This window comes from Nicotiana tabacum, chromosome 4, assembly GCF_000715075.1.
Source record: "Nicotiana tabacum cultivar K326 chromosome 4, ASM71507v2, whole genome shotgun sequence".
Lineage (NCBI taxonomy): Eukaryota > Viridiplantae > Streptophyta > Magnoliopsida > Solanales > Solanaceae > Nicotiana > Nicotiana tabacum.
Window position 1 is genome coordinate 79,822,491 of NC_134083.1, and position 22,790 is coordinate 79,845,280.

Here is a 22,790-nt window from a genome sequence, read left to right on the forward strand (position 1 = left end):
AAATTTTATTCCAAAAAGTCAACAAAAGTCAACGCGCGGCCCTCCCATCGGAACCCGACATAATTTTCATGAAATCTGAACATCCATTTCGATATGAGTTCAACCATACCAATTTTATCGAATTCCAATAACAACTCGACCTCCAAATCTTAAATTTTTATTTTTGGAAGATTTTACAAAAATCTTAATTTCTTCCATTTAAATCAGAATTAAATGATGAATATAATCATGGATTCATGAAATATAAACACTTTAGGATATATAACACTTACCCCAACCAAGCTTGTGAAAATTCCCTTCAGAATCGCCCAAATCCGAGCTCCAAAAATCCAAAACGAAAATGACAAAATGACCAATTTTTGGTCCTTAACATTCTGCCTAGATTCGCACATGCGGGTACTGTTCATGCACCTGCGGGTACTGTTCACGCACATGCGGGTACTGTTCACGCACCTGCGGGTACTGTTCACGCACATGCGGGTACTGTTCACGCACCTGGAAAAAAACAGCAAGCTGCCTAGAAATTCCAGCAGTTTTTCTTCAAGTCCGAATTGATCCGTTAACTTTTCGAAATCCACCCGAGGCCCTCGGAACCTCAACCAAATATACCAACACGTCCCAAAATACAATACGAACTTAGTCGAGGCTTTAAACTATGTCAAATAATGCCGAAATTACGAATCACGCATCGAATCGAATTATAAGTTTTTCAAATCTTCCAACTTCTATATTTTGTGCTGAAACGTATCAAATCAATCCGGAATGACTTCAAATTTTGCACACAAGTCATAATTGACGTAATGGAGCTATTCCCATTTTCGGAATCGAAATCTGACTTCGTTATCAAAAATTCATTCTTCGGTAGGATTTTTCAAAATCTTCTATTTTTTTTTAACTTTCGCCAAAATGTGTCGAATTGTTCTACGGACTTTCAAATTCGAATTCGGACATACGTGAAAATCCAAAATCACCATACGAAACTATTGACATCATCAAAATTCTATTCCGAGGTCGTTTGCTCAAAAGTCAACTCTCCGGTCAACTCTTTCCATTTTAAGCTTCTAAATAAGAATTGTTCTTTTAATTAAATTCTGGATCTTCCGAAAATCAAACTCGATCACACCCGTGGGTCATAATGCATATTGCGAAACTGCTCGAGACCATAAGTCACTGATCGGGCGTAAATTCTTAAAACGATAAGTCGGATTGTTATACTATTCTACCACGGTGAATGACAAAAATAAAGCCTAAGTTACATATTCACATAAAGAAAAATGTGTTTTTGGTGGTTTTGGGGTTAAAATGCTGAAAACTCTCGAGACCCTGTCCTTTATGCCATTAAAATCATCTCAAAATTATTATTTTTTTGCTACAATGATGAATTCTTTTTCAAGCATCACTTGTATTTTTTTGCTGCCGAATTTGGAGATTGACACTAAGATTCTTATTGAATTCTTAGTTAGCACTTAGTGACAGGGAGGACAAGCTACAAGTTTGTATGGAAAAATGTCCGACTTGAATTTTTTTATAGAGATAAGCAAAAAGATTCTTGTTCTTTAAGCCATTCAAATTTCATCATCAATTTCAATATATTTGGTTGGGCGCAACCAATCTTTGAGGTTCTTCTTTATAGATGCTAATCTTAAAAGCTAGTTATATTTAAGTATTGGGGTAATAAAAAGAAGAAAAATCGAAGAAAAGAAAAGTTAAAGGAAAATGATTAAAAACTAATTGATTTATGATGTGATGTTGACCTGGCGCTGATGTGCCACGCGCGCGTAAAGCACATCTCACCAGGAAAATGGTACTATATGTCTGAGGGTGGTACTCATATCACTTTTTACAATGATAGGGGGTAAAAATTCACCCGTAAAGTATAAGTGTGTAACCTAATTTTCTGGACAAGTTTAGGTATGAACTTATGTATTTTTCCAAGAAAAATAAAAAAAAATCAGTTTTTAAGTGGGGTATTTTTCAAATATTAATTGCCACACAGTCAAATATAACGATTTATTTGTTTCAATTATATTTTTTGTTGTCTCTTCTCAATATACATTGCATATTTTATCCCAATTATATTTTTTTAGATACAATGAATATATGTTTCAATTATTTTATTTCTAATCTTCTTTTTTTCCGGTTCAAATCTACAAAAGTTAGTTAAAACTCCATTTATTTTAGTCAAATAAAAAGAAGATTTATCCAAAGTAATGAAGTTCAAATGGTGTATTTTCTACAAAAAGAAAAAATACTATGTATTGTTATTTTTATTTTCATGCAATGACTATTTATTTAAACTATGCATTTTTCTTTTTCTAGTCAAATTCACAAATATTTGATCGAAATTTTACTATTTTTAACTAAAATATTTATTTAGCCAATATATGGAGTTCCAACAACGTATTTTTTATTTTTTAGATGCAATAATAATATATTCCTACTGTGTTTTTTTTCCCCCGACCAAACATGAATAGTAACTTGATTAAAATATTATTATCTTTAGCCAAATAAAAAATTATAGTGAAAATAATGTTTATTTATTTTTTTTTAATGATTTTGGCACGGAAAAATAATTTAAATAGTTGGTGGATGTAAGAGGATAAAAATATATATTTTTTATAAAAACATCCATGTGGCAACACGTGTGTTACACTCCCATGGATTGTGAGCGTCCATGGGGGAGGAGGCTATGAAATTGCCAAGTTCATATGGGGAAGGTATTAAAGACCACGTGAAGTTTCAGGGGGACTAAATAAAAGTTATCAAGTTCAGGAGGGTCCCAAACTATTTTGCCTATTTTTTTGAAGTTGTACTACGATTAAATTTCATAAATGGTCACTAAATTATTTTTTTGTCTATCAAGTATTAAAGTCATATAACTTTATTTTGTAAATTTTTTTTACAGTATTATCACTAGTCTAACAGAAAAGTCACATTGGTAATTGGTTGAAAAATATAACCTATGCACTGATAAACTCTTTTTCTAATTTAAATTACCACATCAATATATTTTAATTTACTTTTTTTTTCATATGAAGACCCGGGGCACTTGAAAAAAGACATGATTCTACAAACCTAGAACCCATCAAGTAATATAATTATTTTTAGGAAAAAGAACCCGAGCGAGCAAAATATGTGTGGATTTTATCAATAAAGTCCATTCCAAAAAGTAAAGTTATGATAGTTTTGAATTTAAACATCATATCTTTCCATTGAAATATTAATATTGTAAGAGTAGGTCTTATTTTTATATCGTATGTTAAAGTTAATATATTACACGCGTAATCTAAATAATAAGACAACACATCGATATTTAATAATTAGAAAAACATATCTGCACCCAAGTACCTAAATGAGAGATCATTTTACGAAGAAAAAAGAACAAATACAACCCAGATAAATTAGTTGTGTGGACTTTATTGTTAAAACCCACGTAGAATTGTTGGGTCATTTTTTTTTTGAAAATAATTTTTATATTACGCGATGGTTCTCGATTTTGTAGGGTCAGGTAATTTTTTCATGTAGGGCCGATTCTTCATTAGATTAAAAAATAAGTTAAGATATGAAATGTGTTGATCGAATGATTTATAGCAAATACAGAAATATTATTTTTAGTCGTTCCAAAAAATAATAACTAATAAAATGTATATTTTTTTGTATATATACATATTATATATTTTTTGGCTAGCGACATAATTTAATTTTGACTGATCGAAGTTTTTTGTATTTTACCCAAAAAAATATGTTAACATAGCGAAAGGTTATATTTCTAGTCATTGTGACTTTTCTGATACATTGATGGGAGTATTGTGATTTTTGTATGATCAAATAAAGTTAAGTAACTTTGATAAAAAAAATAGATAATTTAGTGACTATTTATAAAATTTATCCTAGTTGCAACACCAATACACACGAGTATATTGCTTCTGTTTAATTGTATCAGCCTATAGCATATAATTAGTCTACTTATAAATACAGTGGAAAATAATTTTAAAAAAAACTAAGTACAGCAATTAATTTTCTTAAAGAAATTTAAAGGGGAAAGTTGGAAGTGTGGAGAAGATTAATCAGTGACGGTTGAGGTTGCGGGATTAATCGGCGGAGGCCAAACCAAAAGGAGTGCTATATGGAAGCGCTGAGAGTCTCATATGCAGGCGATTCCGATTCCGACTCTGAGTCCAATCCCACCCCTCCACAGCCGTCAGCTTCTACATCCATTACTACAGTGGCCCATCTGCCTCCACCTCCTATTTCACTCCTTCACCCACCCAACTCTCTTGGTAACTTTTCTTTTGCATTACGATCAAAGTTTACTTAAAAGCAGGAAAAAAACTGATACAAGACGTGTGTTTGAGAATTTATGCTCACTAAGTGTTTGATCTTTTGCTTGTGAAGTTCCTTTGGACTCCTTGTCAAGCAGTCGAGTCAATCGCGTTAGAAGCTTTCCTCACGTTGAAGGCAATTATGCTTTACATGTCTACATCCCCGGTAATTTCATCTACTTACCGAATCTAGGGAGCATTTCAGCTTCCTCTAATTTTATTTTTGTGAATTGAGCAAACAGCAGAATAACCCAATAGTGCAATTTACATTCATTTCTTTTTGCCATATTGCTATTGGTTGGTAGGTTGGTAACTTGATATACACTTATTTTCTTAATTTTTCTTTACATTCTAGTTTATGTACCACCTACAACAAGGAAGGAGCTGGCCCGTTTTCTAAAGAAGGTCACAGCACTTGTACCTAGTCTACATGCTGTTGATGTCGATATACCATTGAGTGGTTTGTTGAAAGATGAGGCCTTGCTTGAACAAGTGGTGTTGGGTAGAGAGTTTCACATTAGTTTGGGGAGAACTGTCCCAATCCGTGTGCATCAGATTAATTCAATGGTCTCCATGCTTCGCCAGAAGCTTCAGTTTCAGAGGAGGTGAGGTGGCATTAGTGATGCTATTCATGCTATGCTCTGATTTTATTTTGGGTAAAACTTGTGGTTTCTTTGGTAACCATTGTCTGACAATGGACATAGGTATTTGATAAATTTTAACAAATGGGAGATCTTTGTCAATGATGATTCAACTCGCACATTCATGTCACTGGAAGTTGTAGCAGCAGGCTTAGCCCAGGTATGAAAAATGGCATTTCTTCAGTAGTTGTTGTTGGAAACATGGTTTACAGTTTTGGATGTCTCCACTTCTAGCTGAACTTGTTTCTGATACATCTTTTAGGCCCCTTAATATAGGATAGATATTGAGGCACATGTTTGTGTGTGCAAAATTCAAATTTAGAGTTATGAAAGGTAACATAACTCGAGAAAAAGGGAGTCTCAGTAGATGGAAAAAAACTACCCAATTGACTGGCATAACCCTTCTCCTTCCCAACTGACCAGCATAACCCTTCTCCTTCCCAACTGACCAGCATAACCCTTCTCCTTCCTTGTTACTGAGGTGGTTATAAGGATATCTGAGAGGAAAAAATTACAACAGGCTTCATAATTTGAGTTGGATCAACTAACTTGCTATCCCGTATTTAATGGTGTAGATAAGCAGTCCATGCGTGCGTTCTGAATTATATGACCTGCATGATTATCTTTCGTTTTCAAGAGAGATATATCAATGTGGTTGGCAGCTGCATCTATGGTCAACTGTGATACTAGGGCCGGTAATTTTGAACTCATGGCTAGTCTGAGTAATGATAAACTAGAAGTACAGTTATATAACTAAGGAAGGTTATTTCCCTCTGACCGGGAAATTGTATTGAAGTTGCTGCTTATTTGTATTGCCCAACCCTTCTCTTCCCAGTTCCCACTGCCGCAGCCATCTACTACATAGAAGGTTCTGTATATGGTATCTTTTTCTCTTAGGGCCACTGTATCCATAAGCTTCTCTTTTACTGATGGGGGGTGCAAATAGATTTTATGAGAATGTTCACAACTGATATTGTTTGTTGTCTTCACAAACATTGATAAACTGTAACTAAAGGTAACGTGTATGGAAAATTTAGCCTATATGAAAATGTCAAAAGTAGACCAAGGGGATTCTTTTTGATGACCGAGAAATCCACATTTGGGGTGAATCCTTAGGACCAATCACAGCCTTCGAAACTCTGGGATAATGGGCCCACCCCTCTACCTTCTCCACTTCTATACCAGGCTTAGTTTGCATGGTGCAGGGCTAGACTATGGGGATGCTAACACCTAGAATTCCAAGAGATGACAATACTGTTAAATCTCGGTACAAACTTGATAAAGCTTTGTCCTTTACATTTAGGAACGTACTTTACGTGAATCTGGAAAAGCTGAAGATATATTGATTCAACCAGAAATGCGCAGTAACAGAAAGAATGAAGAAGTAAAGGTCAACCATTAGTCAGAAGATTTAGTCGAGCTAAGGCACGCATGTTATTTTTGTCAAATAAAGCTATTCAAAACAACATCAACTATATGGAAAACAAAATAAAGGGTGCTTATACGCGTGTCAATTGCAATGTGATTAACCAAAGCTTCTTTTAACTAATGGATTTATAGTAGAGATTCAGAAAAGAAATGGGTGATAAAGTTTCTTTTTACTAATGGATTTATGGTAGAGATTGAGATAAGAAATGGATGATGTCTTTATGGCAGACAATTATAATTGGTTGGCCCTCAAGTTTAGGAAGGAGGATGACAAATGGTTGATGTCTTTATAAAAGTCATAATAATAGGTTGGCCAACAAGTTTGGGAGGACAATACATTAACTTTTTGATAAGGGAGACAATACATTAACTTTTGTTATTTTATGTAGATTTTAACCAAAGCAAGGAGCAGAGGGATGCAATGCCAGGTTTTGGAGTGAATGGATACATAAAGTGATAAAACTATAAAGAAACTAGCGAAGAGTGTGCTAAATATGTATTGTTGGCTGAAAGAGGAGAGTGTTTTCAGTAGACTGATCTGCTGGACTTGTTGGATTCTCTGAAATTTTAATGTAAAACAAGTCCTGCTTTTTTGTGCATGGTACTGCTTTTGAATAAAACTATACCTTATAAAAAAAAACTATAATTAAACTAGTTGTTTACCTAAAGCTAATGGTGGTAGCAGTGGAGGGCACGCCTAGCTCTAAGCGTCGAAAGAAAACTCCTTGTGGATAGGGATGGCAAACGGTGCGGGGCGTAGTGTTATCAAACGCGAAAAGCACAAAAAAGCTCTAAGGTCTGTTGGGGCTTTAAGTGCAAAGTACAAATAAAGGGTGTGCTTTAATGAAGAAAAACGCAAGTAGAGAAAAACTACAAATATATATGTGTGGTCCAAGACTAACATCTATTAGCATGAATACCAAATATATGGACAAAGAAATTGAAGAAAATTTATGATAAAGTGAAATATAAATTGTTTTGGCAAGGAAAAGTGTGACTTAGAGCCTTGATGACAACACTGAAACGCCTACTAAGTGAGGCGAAACGCTCAGCATATTTTGAGCCTCGCTTCAGGGCTTAAGCGCGCTTTAAGCGCACCTTTGATAACACTGGCGGGGCGGTTGCGGGGCAAATCCGCATAAACACGCGAAGGTTTCAACCTGCCCCGCAAAGTATAATTTGCTGTTTTTAAACCACCCCGCCCCGCATATTTTTTTTAACCCGACCCAGATTGACTATCTCCTCCTCAGGAGGTGTGACAGAGGGTTGTGCAAGGATTGCAAGGTGAATCCGGGTGAGATACTCGCGACGCAGCATAGGCTCTTGGTAATGGACGTTGGTATTATGTTAAAGAGGAGGAAAAGGTCTACTCGAGGAAGACCGAGAATCAGGTGGGGAGCCTTAACTAAGGATAAAGCCCAAGCGTTGGAGGGGCGGTTGTCCTATGAGAGCTTGGAGGAGTAGTGGTGACGCGAGCACTATGTGGTCAGCGACAACAGACTATATTAGGGAGGCTGCGAGAGAGGTGTTAGGGGTCTCGACGGGCGTATCTGGTGGGCACAAAGGAGACTGGTGGTGGAATGAAGTGGTCCAAGGTAAAGTGGAAGCAAAGAAGGCGGCGTACCTGAAGTTAGTGGGGAGCATAGGTGTGGAGGAGAGGCGAGTGTGCATGGAGAGGTATAAGGCGGCTAGGAAGAAGACTAAGTTGGCGGTCACAGAGGCTAAGACTGCGGCTTATGGTCGTATGTACGAGGAATTGGGGAAAAAAGGTGGGGAGAAGAAGTTATTCCGGCTGACCAAGTTGAGAGAGAGGAAGGCTCGGGATTTTGACCAAGTGAGATGCATCAAGGACGAAGATGGTAGAGTATTGATGGAAGATGCCTAGATTAAGAGGAGATGACATACTTACTTTCATAAACTTCTGAATGAAGAAGGGGATCGGGATATTGTGCTAGGCGAATTGGAGCATTCCGAGAGTCACCGTGACTTTGGGTACTGCAGGCGTATCGAGGTTGAGGAGGTCGTGGGAGCTATGCGTAAGATGAGTAGGGGCAGAGCGACCGGGCCAGACGAGATTCCGGTGGAATTTTGGAAGTGTGTGGGGAGAGCAGGTTTGGAGTGGTTGACTAGGTTGTTTAATATTATTTTTAAGGGGAAGAGGATGCCCGATGAGTAGAGGTGGAGTACGGTGGTTCCATTGTATAAGAACAAAGGTGATATCCAGAGTTGTAACAATATCAAATTACTGAGTCATACCATGAAAGTGTGGGAGAGGGTGGTTGAAGCGAGGGTGAGGATGACAATGTCTATATCCGACAATCAGTTCGGGTTCATGCCGGGTCGTTCGACTACAGAAGCTATACACCTTGTTAGAAGGTTGGTTGAACTATACAGAGAGAGGAAGAAGGATCTGCACATGGTGTTTATTGACCTAGAGAAAGCGTATGACAAGGTTCCTAGAGAAATTCTCTGGAGATGCCTGGAGGCAAAAGGTGTGTCGGTTCCCTACATTATGGCGATTAAGGACATGTATGATAGGGCTAAGACTCGGGTTAGGACAGTAGGAGGCGACTCTGAGCATTTTCCGGTTGTAATGGGGTTACACCAAGGTTCTGCACTCAGTTCGTTCTTATTCGCCCTGGTGATGGACGCGTTAACACACCATATTCAAGGGGATGTGCCATGGTGCATGCTATTCGCCGATGACATAGTTCTGATTGATGAGTCGCGAGCCGGTGTTAACGAGAGGCTGGAGGTTTGGAGACAGGCTCTTGAGTCTAAGGGTTTCAAGCTGAGCAAGACGAAGACGGAATACCTGGAGTGTAAGTTCAGCGCTGAGCCAGGGGAAGAGGGCGTGGATGTGAGGCTTGATTCGTAGGTCATCCCGAGTAGAGGCAGCTTCAAGTACCTTAGTTCGGTTATCCGGGGGGAGGGGAGATCGATGAGGATGTCACACACCGTATTGGGGTAGGATGGATGAAGTGGAGGTTAGCATCTGGAGTCCCGTGTGACAAGAGAGTGCCACCGATACTCAAAGGTAAATTTTATAAAGCGGTGGTTAGACCGGCCATAATGTATGGGGCTGAGTGTTGGCCCGTTAAGAACTCACATATCCAGAAGATATAAGTAGCAGAAATGAGGATGTTGCGGTGGATGTGCGGGCACACTAGGATAGATAAGATTAGGAATGATGATATCCGTGAGAAGGTGCATGTGGCTCCCATTGATGACAAGATGCGGGAAGCGAGGCTTAGATGGTTCATACATGTTCAGAGGAGAAGCCCAGATGCTCCGGTATGGAGGTGTGAGCAACTGGTTGTGGATGGCACGAGAAGAGGTAGAGGGCGACCTAAGAAGTATTGGGGAGAGGTGATCAGGCAGGATATGGCGAGGCTCCAGATTTCCGAGGACATGACACTTGATAGGAAGATGTGGAGGTCGAGTATTAGGGTTGTAGGTTAGGAGGTAGTTGAGTCGTGCCTTACTTCGTACCATTGTGGGACTAGCCATGTAGGGTTTTTGTCTAAGATAGCTAGTGGCAATGTTGTGGCTTACTATTTCGCTTTTCAGTGCATGTCCTATTTACTAGCTATCGCTTTTGCTTTGCATCTTTCTTCTAGATTTCATGGTGTTCCTATTTTTCTTATGATTGTTGTGGTGATACTAATATTTACTAATATTGTCTCCCTTTGCTTTGCATCTTTCTTCTGGATTTCATGGTGTTCCTATTTATCCTATGATTGTTGTTGTGATACTAATATTGTCTCCTTTTGTCATTTTGTCTTTTTATTTTTTTGAGCCGAGGGTCTTTCGAAAACAGCCTCTCTACTCCTTCGGGGTAGGGGTAAGGTCTGCGTACACACTACCCTCCCCAGACCCCATTAGTGGGATTTTACTGGGTTGTTGTTGTTGTTGTATCAAAAGATACCATATTCCAATGCATTATAATTTATATTCTTCTTTTTAGAGAAATTTTATGCAATTTTTCTTAATTTTTCTTCTTTCGTTGGTGTTAACTCCACTTACTTTTGTGCATATGGAATAATTCTATGTTACCTCATATTTTTCAACTTTTATATTGTGTAACTGTCTATTATTAATTAAAGTTAAGTTTCTTACAAACTATTTTTGGTTCCTTTATGAGAAGCTAACAATTTAGTATTTTTGCGTTTCTTACGTATTGCTTGGTAAGCTATATGTAATGCACTTTGACCTTTAATTTGAGACTTAAGCATCAAATTCTCTTGGAACATAGATATCCGAATAAAGAAAAGGAATGCTAACTAATCCCCTAAAGCAAAGAGTACATCTTATCTTGGCACTACCAAAAGACAACCTCTTTACCATAAAGTTAGCCATTCTTCAGCCGTTCATTAGCTGCAACAATCTGCAGCTCACATTCAAAACTCACACCAATGCTTTTCAATTCAATTCCTAAATAGAATGAATTGAATAGAAACCAGTAACTCTCATATGCAGACATGCAGTCATCAAGGATCCAAGGCAGCAAATCACAAATGGTTGTAAGGTGGCTTAGTTGTTCATATTTACTTGAGAGTTTAATCACATCAAGTATTGAAAATCTAAAATAACTTCTATTAAACACAATTCAACAAACAACCAATATTTAATCCAAAATAGCAATAATGACAGATTACATTCCAAGAACTCAAGAAGCAGGGAAAGGATAGAAAAATAAAACTCAATGGAATTCATAACTTGCAAGGGTAGTAGTTCACATAGAAGGAGAATTGTTAGTAAAATTGCAGAAAGCAGAAACTGGAAAAAATCTAAAACAGGTCAATTAGCAATGTGAAATTTGAGATGCCAATCCTTCCAATTTGTCAGGACCCTTAGCACAGTTTAATAGCCAATCCTTCCAGTGCTGCACTTGCTTCCAGCAAATAATGGTCCAACCAGCTTGGTACATGTACATATGAATCTTGAATTACTTTGTTGCCTCCCTTCAATGCAAAACATGTTTAAATAACTATTCTGTTGCAACTTGAATAATTATGATTCTATGAAAAGTACCACCATCCTGCAAGACATAAAAGCAACATGTCAATTGTAAGTTAAACTATTAGAATTCATCATATAAGTACATAGAAAAGTCAGAAACTGAAATATCCCTTTAGCTTCCCTATAAGAAAAAAAACTCAATGAAAAAAAAGTTAATAGTAGATCCTCAACAACACTAGCAACTTCGCTAGAACTAGATGCCTGAAATGACTCATGTGAAGCAACCACTCTACTCTTATATTCTTGAAAGAGATCAAAATAATGGTTTCGAACTTCTTGAATTTTATCTAAAGCTTCTTCACCATAAATTTGTACAACATAGAACTCCACCAACTTCATCTTATATCTCGGATCAAAAATAGTAGCTACACCCATCAAAATATGCACATCATCCCAATATTTTTTAAATTTCAACAACATTGATGATTTGAACTTTTCAAAGGATTTGAACTTTTCACCCAAGCTTCCAATTCTAGCTTAATATCACAAAATTTTGAAAAGTATTGAGTTGAAGTTGGATATTGACTCCCCAAGAATTGTTCAGTGATACAATGAAACAGCTTCAACTTTTCACAAACTTCTTGTGCTGCACTCCATTGCCCTTCGGTTGGAAACAACGATAATTGGTGTCATTTATACTCAACTTTGTAAATAGCTCTTTGTAATCTAGGGCTGTTCTCAACATAAGTGTTACGCGGCGCCTTCCTGAGATTCCTTGGAAGGGCGACGTAAGGCTAAGCAACCGATGTCAGTGCGGTTGCTATGCGCCAACTGAGGCCCTCGCCGTACGCTAGACTAGATTTTCAGTGCCGTACGGGAAAGCCAATGTCGTGAGCAATTGAGCAGCGGAAAATGAGCAATTGATGATGAAAGCTGATGATTGTATTGATGATGATGAAAGCTATTACAAGATGAAATGCGGTGTCGGGGGGGAGAGACACCAGTACAGAGAATTGTTTGAATGCTTTGGTCCCCCTTAATAATGCTTAAAAAAATAAACCAAAGTTACATGAGTTGACCTAAGAAAGCTGTAGAAACACACTGAAAATGAATGAAGTAAAACTACTCTATAATTACAATGAAAAGGACTTAGTCTTCTATGGAAGCAAGTCCGATGGCAGCAACTTTGTCTTGAGCAGCAGGGTCTGCGCGCGCATTGCTGTGGGCGCGCGCGGCACTATTTGGATCTGCCAGCGGCTGGGCGCTGGTGCTTGGCATTGGGTCTGCGCGCGGGGCACTGTCTGGGTGTGCGGCGCTGATGGCAACAGGATGATTTGTGCACGCGGCATTGTCGGTGCGCGCGGCACTGATGGCATTGGCCAGCCGCTGGGCGCTGGCATTGATTATCGGTGGGGCGACAGAGGCGCATGCTCGCTTGTCACTTGGCGCTGCCGAGACCACGGGGCCGACCGTGGCGCTAGGCGTTGGGAGGCTTGCCGGGACGCCACGGGGCGCGTCCAAGGGGTCATGGGTCGATGATGGAAAGCAGCCCATGACATTCTCCCCCACCTGAGTTGGCGACGTCCTCGGAGCCTTACCTGCAGGATGATGATGGTTGGTCAGGCTCTTGATGGCTGGGAGGTCTGTTCCCCTCGGTGCTGTGAGATGTCTTTCTGAATGATCTTCCATGCATTTCTGAAGTGGCCTGAGGCGGCTGACATGGAAGACTGGATGGATTTTCCACCAGGCTGGTGTGTTCAGCTGGTATGTGGATTTCCCGATGCGCCTTTCAATGGAAAAAGGCCCGATGTAGCTTGGCAATAGGCGAGGATCTTGGGTCCTCTTTGCAAACAAGTTCCGCCTCGGGGTTTTTACCATCACTTTGTCCCCTGCTTGATGTTGGGCAAAGTGACGGTTTTGTTCGGCATGCCTCGTTGCCCTGTCTTGGGCCCTGACAAGATAGCTCCGCACTATCTTCAAAGTTTGTTCCCATTCTGTAGAGAAACTGGCAGCTCGATGAGATGATGGTATGGTTGGTGCATTCACATTATGTGGGAGTAGCGGTTGCTGTCCGGTAACAATTTCAAAAGCGCTTTTGTTTGTATGGGCGCACTTTTGTGAATTGAAACACAGCTGAGCAGCATCCAGAAACTTCACCCAATGTGTTTGTGACCCGGTAGCAAATTGGCGGAGATATTCCTCCAGCAGGTCATTGAACCGGTCTGGTTGATCATGTGTTTGCTGATGATGATGGTTTGAGTTGTAACTCAATTTGGATCCGAGGCAACTGAAGAGTTGGGTCCAAAACTTGCTAGTGAAGCGTGGGTCGCAGTCACTGATGATGTTGCTGGGCATACCCCAATGTTTGACAACATGGGAGAAGAGGAGTCGAGCTGTTTCTTCTGCCGACATGTTCTGTGGGGCTGCGATGAAGGTAGCATACTTGGAAAACAGGTCTACTACCACCATGATGGTTGCATGATTTCCGACCTTGGGTAATCCTGTGATGAAATTCAGGGAAATGCTTTCCCAAGGTCTCTGTGGGACAGGTAGCGGCTCCAAGAGTCCCGCTTGTGCTGGGTGATCCGACTTGGCCTTTGGGAATGCTTGGCAAGTCTTCACACAATGAGGGGCGCCATGAGCTGTTGGACCCCGATGATGTGATGCCTGTTTGATGATGTTGAGGGCAGCCGGAACTGTGGGTTCAGGTCTGTTGGTTCCCTCCTTAAACTGCATGGCCGTGATGTTTCCAGCGGCCATCTTCTTGGATATGCACGGTATGGTGTGGGGTTTGGCCCCGTTGTCTCCCATCATTAGGAGCATGTTGGCATATGGTACTGGGATGGTGTTGGTCTGCCTGAGGAATTCCAATCCCACTATCAGTTCGAAGTCATCGATGATAGCTATGCGTAGGTCGAATATTCCCTTGTATGGGCCAAGTTGGATTGGCGCTTCTTTGGCTATTCCACTCACTTGCTGAGATGGAGAGTTGATAGCCTTGACACGACCCTTGCATTTTTGTAATGCTAGACCGAGGCGTTGCACCTGAGTTGAGGCCAGGTAGTTGTGGCTAGCACCCGTGTCTATCAATGCCCGAATAGGTCTGCCGTTTACTTTCATGTCAACGAACATTAAGGTCCTCTTTTGTGATGTGGGAGGCCTCTCGTTCGCCTTTCCTTTCCCTTTCTTGTCGATTGGGAATGCTTTCTTCTTGGGGTTGCCAGTACTGGTTCCCGCCAAGGTATCATGAATGGAGCCGACAAATGCGTTGAAGGCACCTACTTGATCGGCGCCGTCTGAGTTGTCGGTATCTGTCTCGTCATCGTCAACAGTTTGTTGAGCATTGACTTGTGTATTGGGGCATTGATTGTTCCAATGTTCCCCGCCGCAATGACGGCATTCTGATGGGGGCTTTCTCCCCTGATGGTTGTTGACTGATGCAGTAGTGTTACTGCTTGAGGAAGGAGTCTTGGATTTGGATGCACCTCGATCTCCTCCGTTTCTGTTGGGGCCACCGTTGCTAGGTTGGCTCCCATTTTATCCCCCTCGGACAGGCGGCTGGGGCCTATCCTTCTGAGTTTCCAACTGATAATCCCCAAGGCACTCTGCAGCTTGAATGGCCTTGGGCAGGGTATCTACTCGTTGTCTTTGCAGTTCCATACGAGCATGAGGTTTCAAACCTTCTATGAATGCGAACAGTTTGTCTTTGTCCCCCATATCCCGTATGTTTAGCATGAGTGCGGAGAATTCACGCACGTAGTCCCGCACCGACCTGGTGTGGCGGAGTTCACGCAACTTTCTTCGTGCATTGTATTCCACATTTTCTGGGAAGAACTGCAGGCGTATGGCGGCCTTCAGTTCTGCCCATGTCTGGAGAGTATCTTCACCGGCCCTGATGGCTTCGTATTTGACTCGCCACCAGAGTTTTGCATCGCCTTGAAGATACATGGCAGCAATTGCTACCTTTTTGGATTCTTCCAAATGTCCAACAGCATCGAAGTATTGTTCGATGTCGAAGATGAAGTTTTCCACTTCTTTAGCATCCCGGGCTCCGTTGTATGGCTTGGGCTCAGGAATCTTCAGCTTTTGTGGCATGGGGGCAATGTTCATGGCACCCCTGATGTGGTTTTCGCCTCCTTTGAGCAGGCTTTGAAGGGCAGCATTGACAACATTGAGCTGGCCTGTCAAGTTGTCTATGGTTTGCTGCATGACTGTCAGTCTGTCTGCCTCTAGTTCCCGATGGGCTAAATCCTCGGCACGCTCCTGTTGGAGGTCCTCGAATTGGCCATGAATTTTGGTTGCCTCGACGGCAGCCGTTTGCCGGTCTTCCTCAGAGTCTTGACTGATGTTTGCTATGTCATTTTCGGCCTGCCGCATTCTGCGGTCCAGGTCGTCCAACCTTTGCACTAGGCTGATTTTTAGATTAGGCAATGTATCCACGATGGGCCGTAATGCGTCAACCGTCTCTTCTAGGGTCGTGATGCGATCCCCGTGATTCACCATGGTCAGAAATGGTGATGATGATGCCAATGAGTTCCCTCGTCCGATGTCGAGCCTAGGCTCTGATACCAACTGTTACGCGGCGCCTTCCTGAGGTTCCTTGGAAGGGCGACGTAAGGCTAAGCAACCGATGTCAGTGCGGTTGCTATGTGCCAACTGAGGCCCTCGCCGTACGCTAGACTAGATTGTCAGTGCCGTACGGGAAAGCCAATGTCGTGAGCAATTGAGCAGCGGAAAATGAGCAATTGATGATGAAAGCTGATGATTGTATTGATGATGATGATGATGAAAGCTATTACAAGATGCAATGCGGTGTCGGGGGAGAGACACCAGTACAGAGAATTGTTTGAATGCTTGAATGTTTGAATGCTTTGGTCCCCCTTAATAATGCTTAAAAAAATAAACCAAAGTTACATGAGTTGACCTAAGAAAGCTGTAGAAACACACTGAAAATGAATGAAGTAAAACTACTCTATAATTACAATGAAAAGGACTTAGTCTTCTATGGAAGCAAGTCCGATGGCAGCAACTTTGTCTTGAGCAGCAGGGTCTGCGCGCGCGGCACTATTTGGATCTGCCAGCGGCTGGGCGCTGGTGCTTGGCATTGGGTCTGCGCGCGGGGCACTGTCTGGGTGTGCGGCGCTGATGGCAACAGGATGATTTGTGCACGCGGCATTGTCGATGCGCGCGGCACTGATGGCATTGGCCAGCCGCTGGGCGCTGGCATTGATTATCGGTGGGGCGACAGAGGCGCATGCTCGCTTGTCACTTGGCGCTGCCGAGACCACGGGGCCGACCGTGGCGCTAGGCGTTGGGAGGCTTGCCGGGACGCCACGGGGCGCGTCCAAGGGGTCATGGGTCGATGATGGAAAGCAGCCCATGACATAAGATATGTTGAGTTCCAACGAGTAGGGCAATCATACTCCAACTTTTTAGTACAAGAAATATGTAGCAACCGTGCATCTTCTTCAAACCTTTCAATTATGCTTGAAGATGCTATCCAGTATAAGACACTGTTACGCACGCTACTAATACCATCTTGTATCACCTTTAATCCTTCTTGCACAATCAAATTTAAGATGTGTGCGGCACAACGCACATGCAACATCCGACCCATCAACAATAAATCTCTCTTACAAAGTTTCTCATCTAACAAGGTTTTCATCATAGCATTGTTTGTGCTAGAATTATCAACTGTAATTGTTGATATTCTTCTTTCAAGATTCCACTCGAACAAGCAATTAAGCAACGCACTGCACAATCCTTATCATGTGGAGCAGGAACATAAATAAATCTAAGAATATGGCTTTAAAGCCTTCATGAATCATCCATAAAATGTGCCGTAATAGCCGTGAACCCTTTTTTGGTATTGTTTGAAGTCCACATATCAGTTGTTATTGCAATTTTACTTGTGATTTTTTTCAACAACTTAGAAGTATTTGATTTCAAATTGTCAAAAATCTTCAAAATATCATTCTTGATTGTGTTTCTAGACACCATTTTAAACAACGGTTGGAGACTAGCAACAAACTTTCGAAATCCCACATGATCAACAATGGACAATGGGTACTCATGCAAAATGATGGCATGAGCAAGTTCTTTACGTGAAACATCTTGATCAAAATAATGTTCTAAGTTACCCCCCAAACCATCCTCACTTTCTAAGTTGCTTGGCTTGTTGCGACATCTACGAACATGATCTAACATAGACGACGTCCCACATTTTCTTGTTGATTTAATACAAGCATGACAATACTTACAAATACCAAAGGGAACACCTTCAATAACCACCGGTTTAAAATGTCTCCATGCTGTAGAACTAAGTTTCCTTTTCCCGGTTTAATCAGTAACTTCAATATTAACTTCATCAGATTGTGTAAGCGTTTGGCTCTCATTCTCAATAGGAAATGTACTAGAAGATGAATCCATTGGATTCTCTTCATTTTGAGACTCCATACTTTTCTACAAGGCAAGAAGAGGGATGGCAATCACAAAATAATTAAAAACAGTAGGCTGATTATTAAACAGTAAATCATTAAATTGGCAAACAAAAAAATGAAAAAGAGCAAGCCAATTATTAAATTAGCTATAGTTGAACTCCCTACTTAACATGACAAGTAGAATCCGAGAAGGCAAGAAACAATTACTTAACCTAGTAAAACCTAATTTCAGATTCAAAGTATAACCCAAAAATCAATCTTTTTCCTAGCCCAAAACATAACCACAGTAGAGCAGCATAAATACAGCGTGACTTTCAAAATTAAGCTCGAATCTTAGCGAAAAAGAAAGAAAACAGAGAAAGAAAGAGTTATCTGATGTCCGTAATCTTCAACATTAAGTGGAACTGTGGAAATTAAGAGTATACATGGGCTGGAGTGATGAGATTGTCACAAGAAAGGAGAAAGCTTGGACCTGTGGTGCTGCTTGAGTGTCAGTCAGAGATTTGAGATTGAGATTAAGAGATTTGAGAGCTCAAAGATGAGATTTGATATTCCTGATATTAGCTGTGGTGTTATGTTTTTAGCGTTTTAGGTCTTTAGACAATTAGACTTAGGTTTTATCTTTATGTATTAAAAAAAAGCTCTAACCGCATCCCGCTCCGCCCCGCGTCAAATTCTATTTTAAAAAATTGAACCCGCCCCCACCCCCGCGAACTCTCTAACCTGCCCCCGCACCGCGCCATTGGCATCCCTACTTATGGAAGCATTATCAATTTCCTTCAATCCAAAAAGCTGCATTGTGGGGTTGTTAAGAGGTTCTTCCTGCTTTAATTTTGGTCAATTAATGCTCTACAGTGGTGAGCTTCTAGCTGGTGTTTGCTTGTTCTGGATGTTCATCTTTCAATGTCTTCAATTATGGAACAATGAGTTTGAACTAAGCTGTCTACTATTATTCCTCTGACATCATTCATGTCAAGTTAGATAAGAGCTTATTGTTCTTCGTCCTCCTCCTATCTCTTGGTAAATATAGTTCTTTGAAGCAAGGGAGGAAACTTACTTTATCTTGTGCGCCTCAGATAAGAAAGCAAATCCAAGCTGTTAATGAAGTCTACAAACTTCACAATCTTCCGGAATTTTACAAGGTCTGGCCACATCTATGTTTATTTTCACTGCCACTTTCACTTTTAGCCGGTGTAAATTGATTCTTCCCGTGACAGTGGAAATTACAATTTTTTTTGGATTTTGATGGTAGGATCCACGCCCTCACATCTCAGTAACTTGGGCTTTGGGGGATATCAGGGACACCTTGAAGAGAATGGTGGAAGAAGAGATGAAGAAATACAAACTAGTTTCGACTTCACCCCAGAAGTGTATATTCACAAGCAAATTCAATGGCATTTTGTGCAAAATAGGCAATAAGATGCATGAAATCTGCAAGTTTCAGGAGGAATAGCCGTCATTTACAGAGTGCAGGACAAACGCCTCAAGTTCTCTTGTGAATTTTGATGACAGTAAGTGCTACCCTATGCATCATCAACCGCAGTCGCACCCTGCAAATCACTTTTATCATGGACTGTGAACTTGGATATTATATCTAACTAAAAAATCACATAAAACTGCAGCAAATAGCTCTCTGTTTCTTGGGGAAATTAGCTTGGACATGCATCGAATACTGATATTTGATCTGTTGTTCTTAAACTGGAATAGTCTTTAAAAAAAAGCACCCATGTATTTTACGCATTTCCAGTAATTGACTTAATGTTAATTGTTAACCACTCTCCTGAGGACGCTGTCTTTCCAACTGATTCCATTGCCAAGCTGCACTAGAGAGATTCCTAATTAACGTTCCTAGTTCAAGCCACTATGCATTTCCCAGAAGGCTAATGAAAAGAGCTTGTTACGAATAAGAAGTCCAATGGAACAAGAGGAAAGGCTGGGATTGTTGATAGGTTTGTCGTTTTAATATAAGATAGATAACAAGAAGAGAGGCTCACCCGAATCTAGAGTCTCTGTCCAATATGCCTGAATCCTGCGCACACATATATCTCCAATCTAACTTTTGGGTATAGACGTGACCTAGGTCACTATTTTACGAGAATATACTAACCACCTTCCATCTTGGATTTGGACCCAGCTTTGAGGTATCATTTGTATCAATCTTGTTTTGGATTAGCTTTCACATACTGAAAAAGAAAAGTTCTGAAAGGAAGATCCTTGTGTCAAATCTCTCTATTGGTACAAAAACTCAGCCTTATAAATTCCCTTCGTCAATATCACTAAGGTTAATGTCAATAGTAGCTACTTTTAGAACAAAGTTGTGAGGGTTGAAGTCATTTAAGCTCTTTATCATTAATAAGCTCCTTGAGTATGACATTAGAAATTAGAGCCGTTTGGATGGGCTTATTTTATGTGACTTTTAAGTCAAAAAAGTCTTTAAGCCATAAGTTAGGAATCCTAGCTTTTGGCTTGTTTTTGTCATTTTAGATTAAAAACAAGTGCTTAAAAATACTTTTTTACTCTATCCAAACACTACAAAATGGTTTAAAAGCACTTAAAATAAATCAATCCAAACAGGCTCTTAATCTTGTCAGTAGTTTCCTTCTCCAACTGGTCCAAGTTTAGTCATATTGTCTCACAAAAAAATAAATAAAAATATATCACCTTTACTAACCTTCCATATATATGGTATTTTCAATATAGTTTTTTATCCCTAAATCCTCCATAAACGCGTGGCCGACTGTACATCTATTCTTTTATTAGGTGCAGTTATGGATTCTTCTGCACTATTTTTTTTCGGGCAAAGATCACTTTTAGCCCGTGGCCGTAACTATATACATCCAGTAGCTGCATTTTTGTATATAACATAAAGAAATGTGTGCGTATATATATATATATATATATATATATAAACACACATATTTTTCGGCTATTATTTTGAAAGGGGTTATACAATATCATTTTCTCTCTCTTTTTTGTCAAAGATGTAGCAATTATAGATTAGGAAAAAGCAAACTGAGGCGCATGAGGTCCATACACCTCAAAGCTTTGATAGTTACATACGAACTTGATGAATTTATTCTTAGATAATACGTAATAATTTGTACTTAATTTTCTTTTCATGTTTAATGAACATACAGGATCATGGCTTCGTAAAAAGAAAGATGAACAAAAACTAGGACCTCCACATGGATATTTCTATGTTGTTGCATCTTTCAGAAAATAAAATGATCTGAACCCCTAATTACATTAAACCAGAATGAATTCATATCGAATTGATCGATAGAGTAATTAAAGCTTGTACTAATATCGGAAATGGAACATGTGTGGAAGTACTGATCAAACTGATGACGAAGTTGAGAGTTGGCAACACCAATATTTTCATCTATTTCCGGACTGTGTTTTCCACATTAACGTTGTACCAATTCAGATACGTTTGTGAGAAATTCACGACATCCATCATTTGGTTTTCTTCATGTGTCATAGTGCTGCTGCAGGGTGAAGAAACATCAGGTGATAGTAACCAGCTGCTGCTGGTACTGGTTGTTCCCAGCACAGGTCTTTCCTCAGCTTCGATCGTATTTGTCTTGTCATTTTCTTTGGTTTGATCCACCCTTTTGCGTCTTGCCATAATCTTCAATGGGGCATTATTTTTCAGTCCCAAATGCTTCTTTAATGACAAGAGGGAGGAAAGATATTATTTCGTTCCTACATTAGTTGGCATAAAGAATGACCAACTCTTCGCGGTAAATTTGAGAGTGAGTAACAATTGAATTTATATACGGTTTAAAGGATATGTGATTTAATTTAATATGAATGAACCAAGAACAATAAATAATTGAGTTAAAGGAAAACAAAACGATCAAACCAAATGCAATGGATGATTAAGTCTAGCTTTGCAATGAATGTTTGCAAATCAGTTCTGATCTAGCCCTCGGAAAGGGCTCGGTTGCAACTCAATAAACAAGCAGTTGAAGAACCCTTTAAACAATAGCTAGAGAACAAAAATTAACTTTATTTCTTTGATATGCGTGCCAACAGTAGTCCTAAAAATAAAAAAGTTTTCCCCTTTATATAATAGGGGAGCTTCAATCCTAATACAAGTATAAGTAAGGTAAAAATCTTTTTCTTCCGGTAAACGTTGATATGCAGTTGATATCGGGCGAGATTTGCACGGTAATATCCGGTTAAGGACGGATATTTCGGCTCCTCGATTATCCTGTCTAACCGTCTTTCCCGTAGCCTCGGTTCTTCACTTTGCTTGAGCTCAATGCTTAGCCGCATTCAGTTCCGAGTGCACCATTCATCCTCCCCGGGCTCTGGTCCGTAGAAGCCTTCGTCTTTACTCGAGGCCATATTGGGTCGCGCTATCCTTTCATTTTCTTACTGGGAAATGGGGGTAACTTTTATCCCCGAATTTACCCGCACATAGATAGTCCCCTCACTTTTTGGAGAGCAGATTTATAGAAACGACGAGAAGTGATTGACTGATCCCGTTTCCTTCCTTCGTACGCTACAAACGCGTTGACGAGTTAGCGAAATGTCCCATCAGTCGCGTCGTTCTGATTTCGGACACATGTCAGCCGCCGGTTGACCATCCTCGGTGGGCATCGAATGTGAAACGTCACACATTAATTATTTCCCTCCTATAATAGCTCCGGTTTTCCTTTTTTTACTTTTTTACTTTCCGATTTCAAATCTTAAGTTATCCTCGAACATTTTACTTGTTCATAATTCCTTCAAATGTTCATACATTGTTCTTCACTTCTTCTTCACTAATCTTCAAATCTTCATATTTCGTCTTTGAATCTTCAAGCCAGACCTTCAAATCTTCATACCCATCCTCAAACTTTCATATCCGCCTTCAAACCTTTATATTCCTAGATAAAGATGGCAAAAACCTCGAAGTCTGTGCCTCAAAATACCGCCCTTCAACTTCTACCCCGACCATTGATATCGAAGCGACCCTTACGACAGTGGATCCGGAACCTCCTCTTAAA

General features: G+C 40.2%; 1 protein-coding gene across 1 annotated transcript; it reads left to right on the plus strand.

The window, feature by feature from the left end:
- Positions 1-3,936: 3,936 nt before the first annotated feature.
- On the plus strand, positions 3,937-19,533 carry LOC107770997 (uncharacterized). Its single transcript, XM_016590324.2, has 6 exons — positions 3,937-4,280; positions 4,396-4,488; positions 4,678-4,927; positions 5,027-5,123; positions 18,870-18,935; positions 19,046-19,533. The coding sequence occupies exons 1-6, from the start codon at positions 4,127-4,129 to the stop codon at positions 19,244-19,246; spliced, it is 861 nt and encodes a 286-aa protein (XP_016445810.1). The 5' UTR covers positions 3,937-4,126; the 3' UTR covers positions 19,247-19,533.
- The last annotated feature ends 3,257 nt before the right edge of the window (positions 19,534-22,790 follow it).

Coding starts and splice junctions, on each gene's coding strand:
- LOC107770997 (XM_016590324.2), top strand. CDS start 4,127: ATGGAAGCGCTGAGAGTCTCATATGCAGGCGATTCCGATTCCGACTCT. Junction 4,489..4,677: donor TTTACATGTCTACATCCCCG/GTAATTTCATCT, acceptor TTTACATTCTAG/TTTATGTACCACCTACAACA. Junction 18,936..19,045: donor ATCTTCCGGAATTTTACAAG/GTCTGGCCACAT, acceptor TTTTGATGGTAG/GATCCACGCCCTCACATCTC.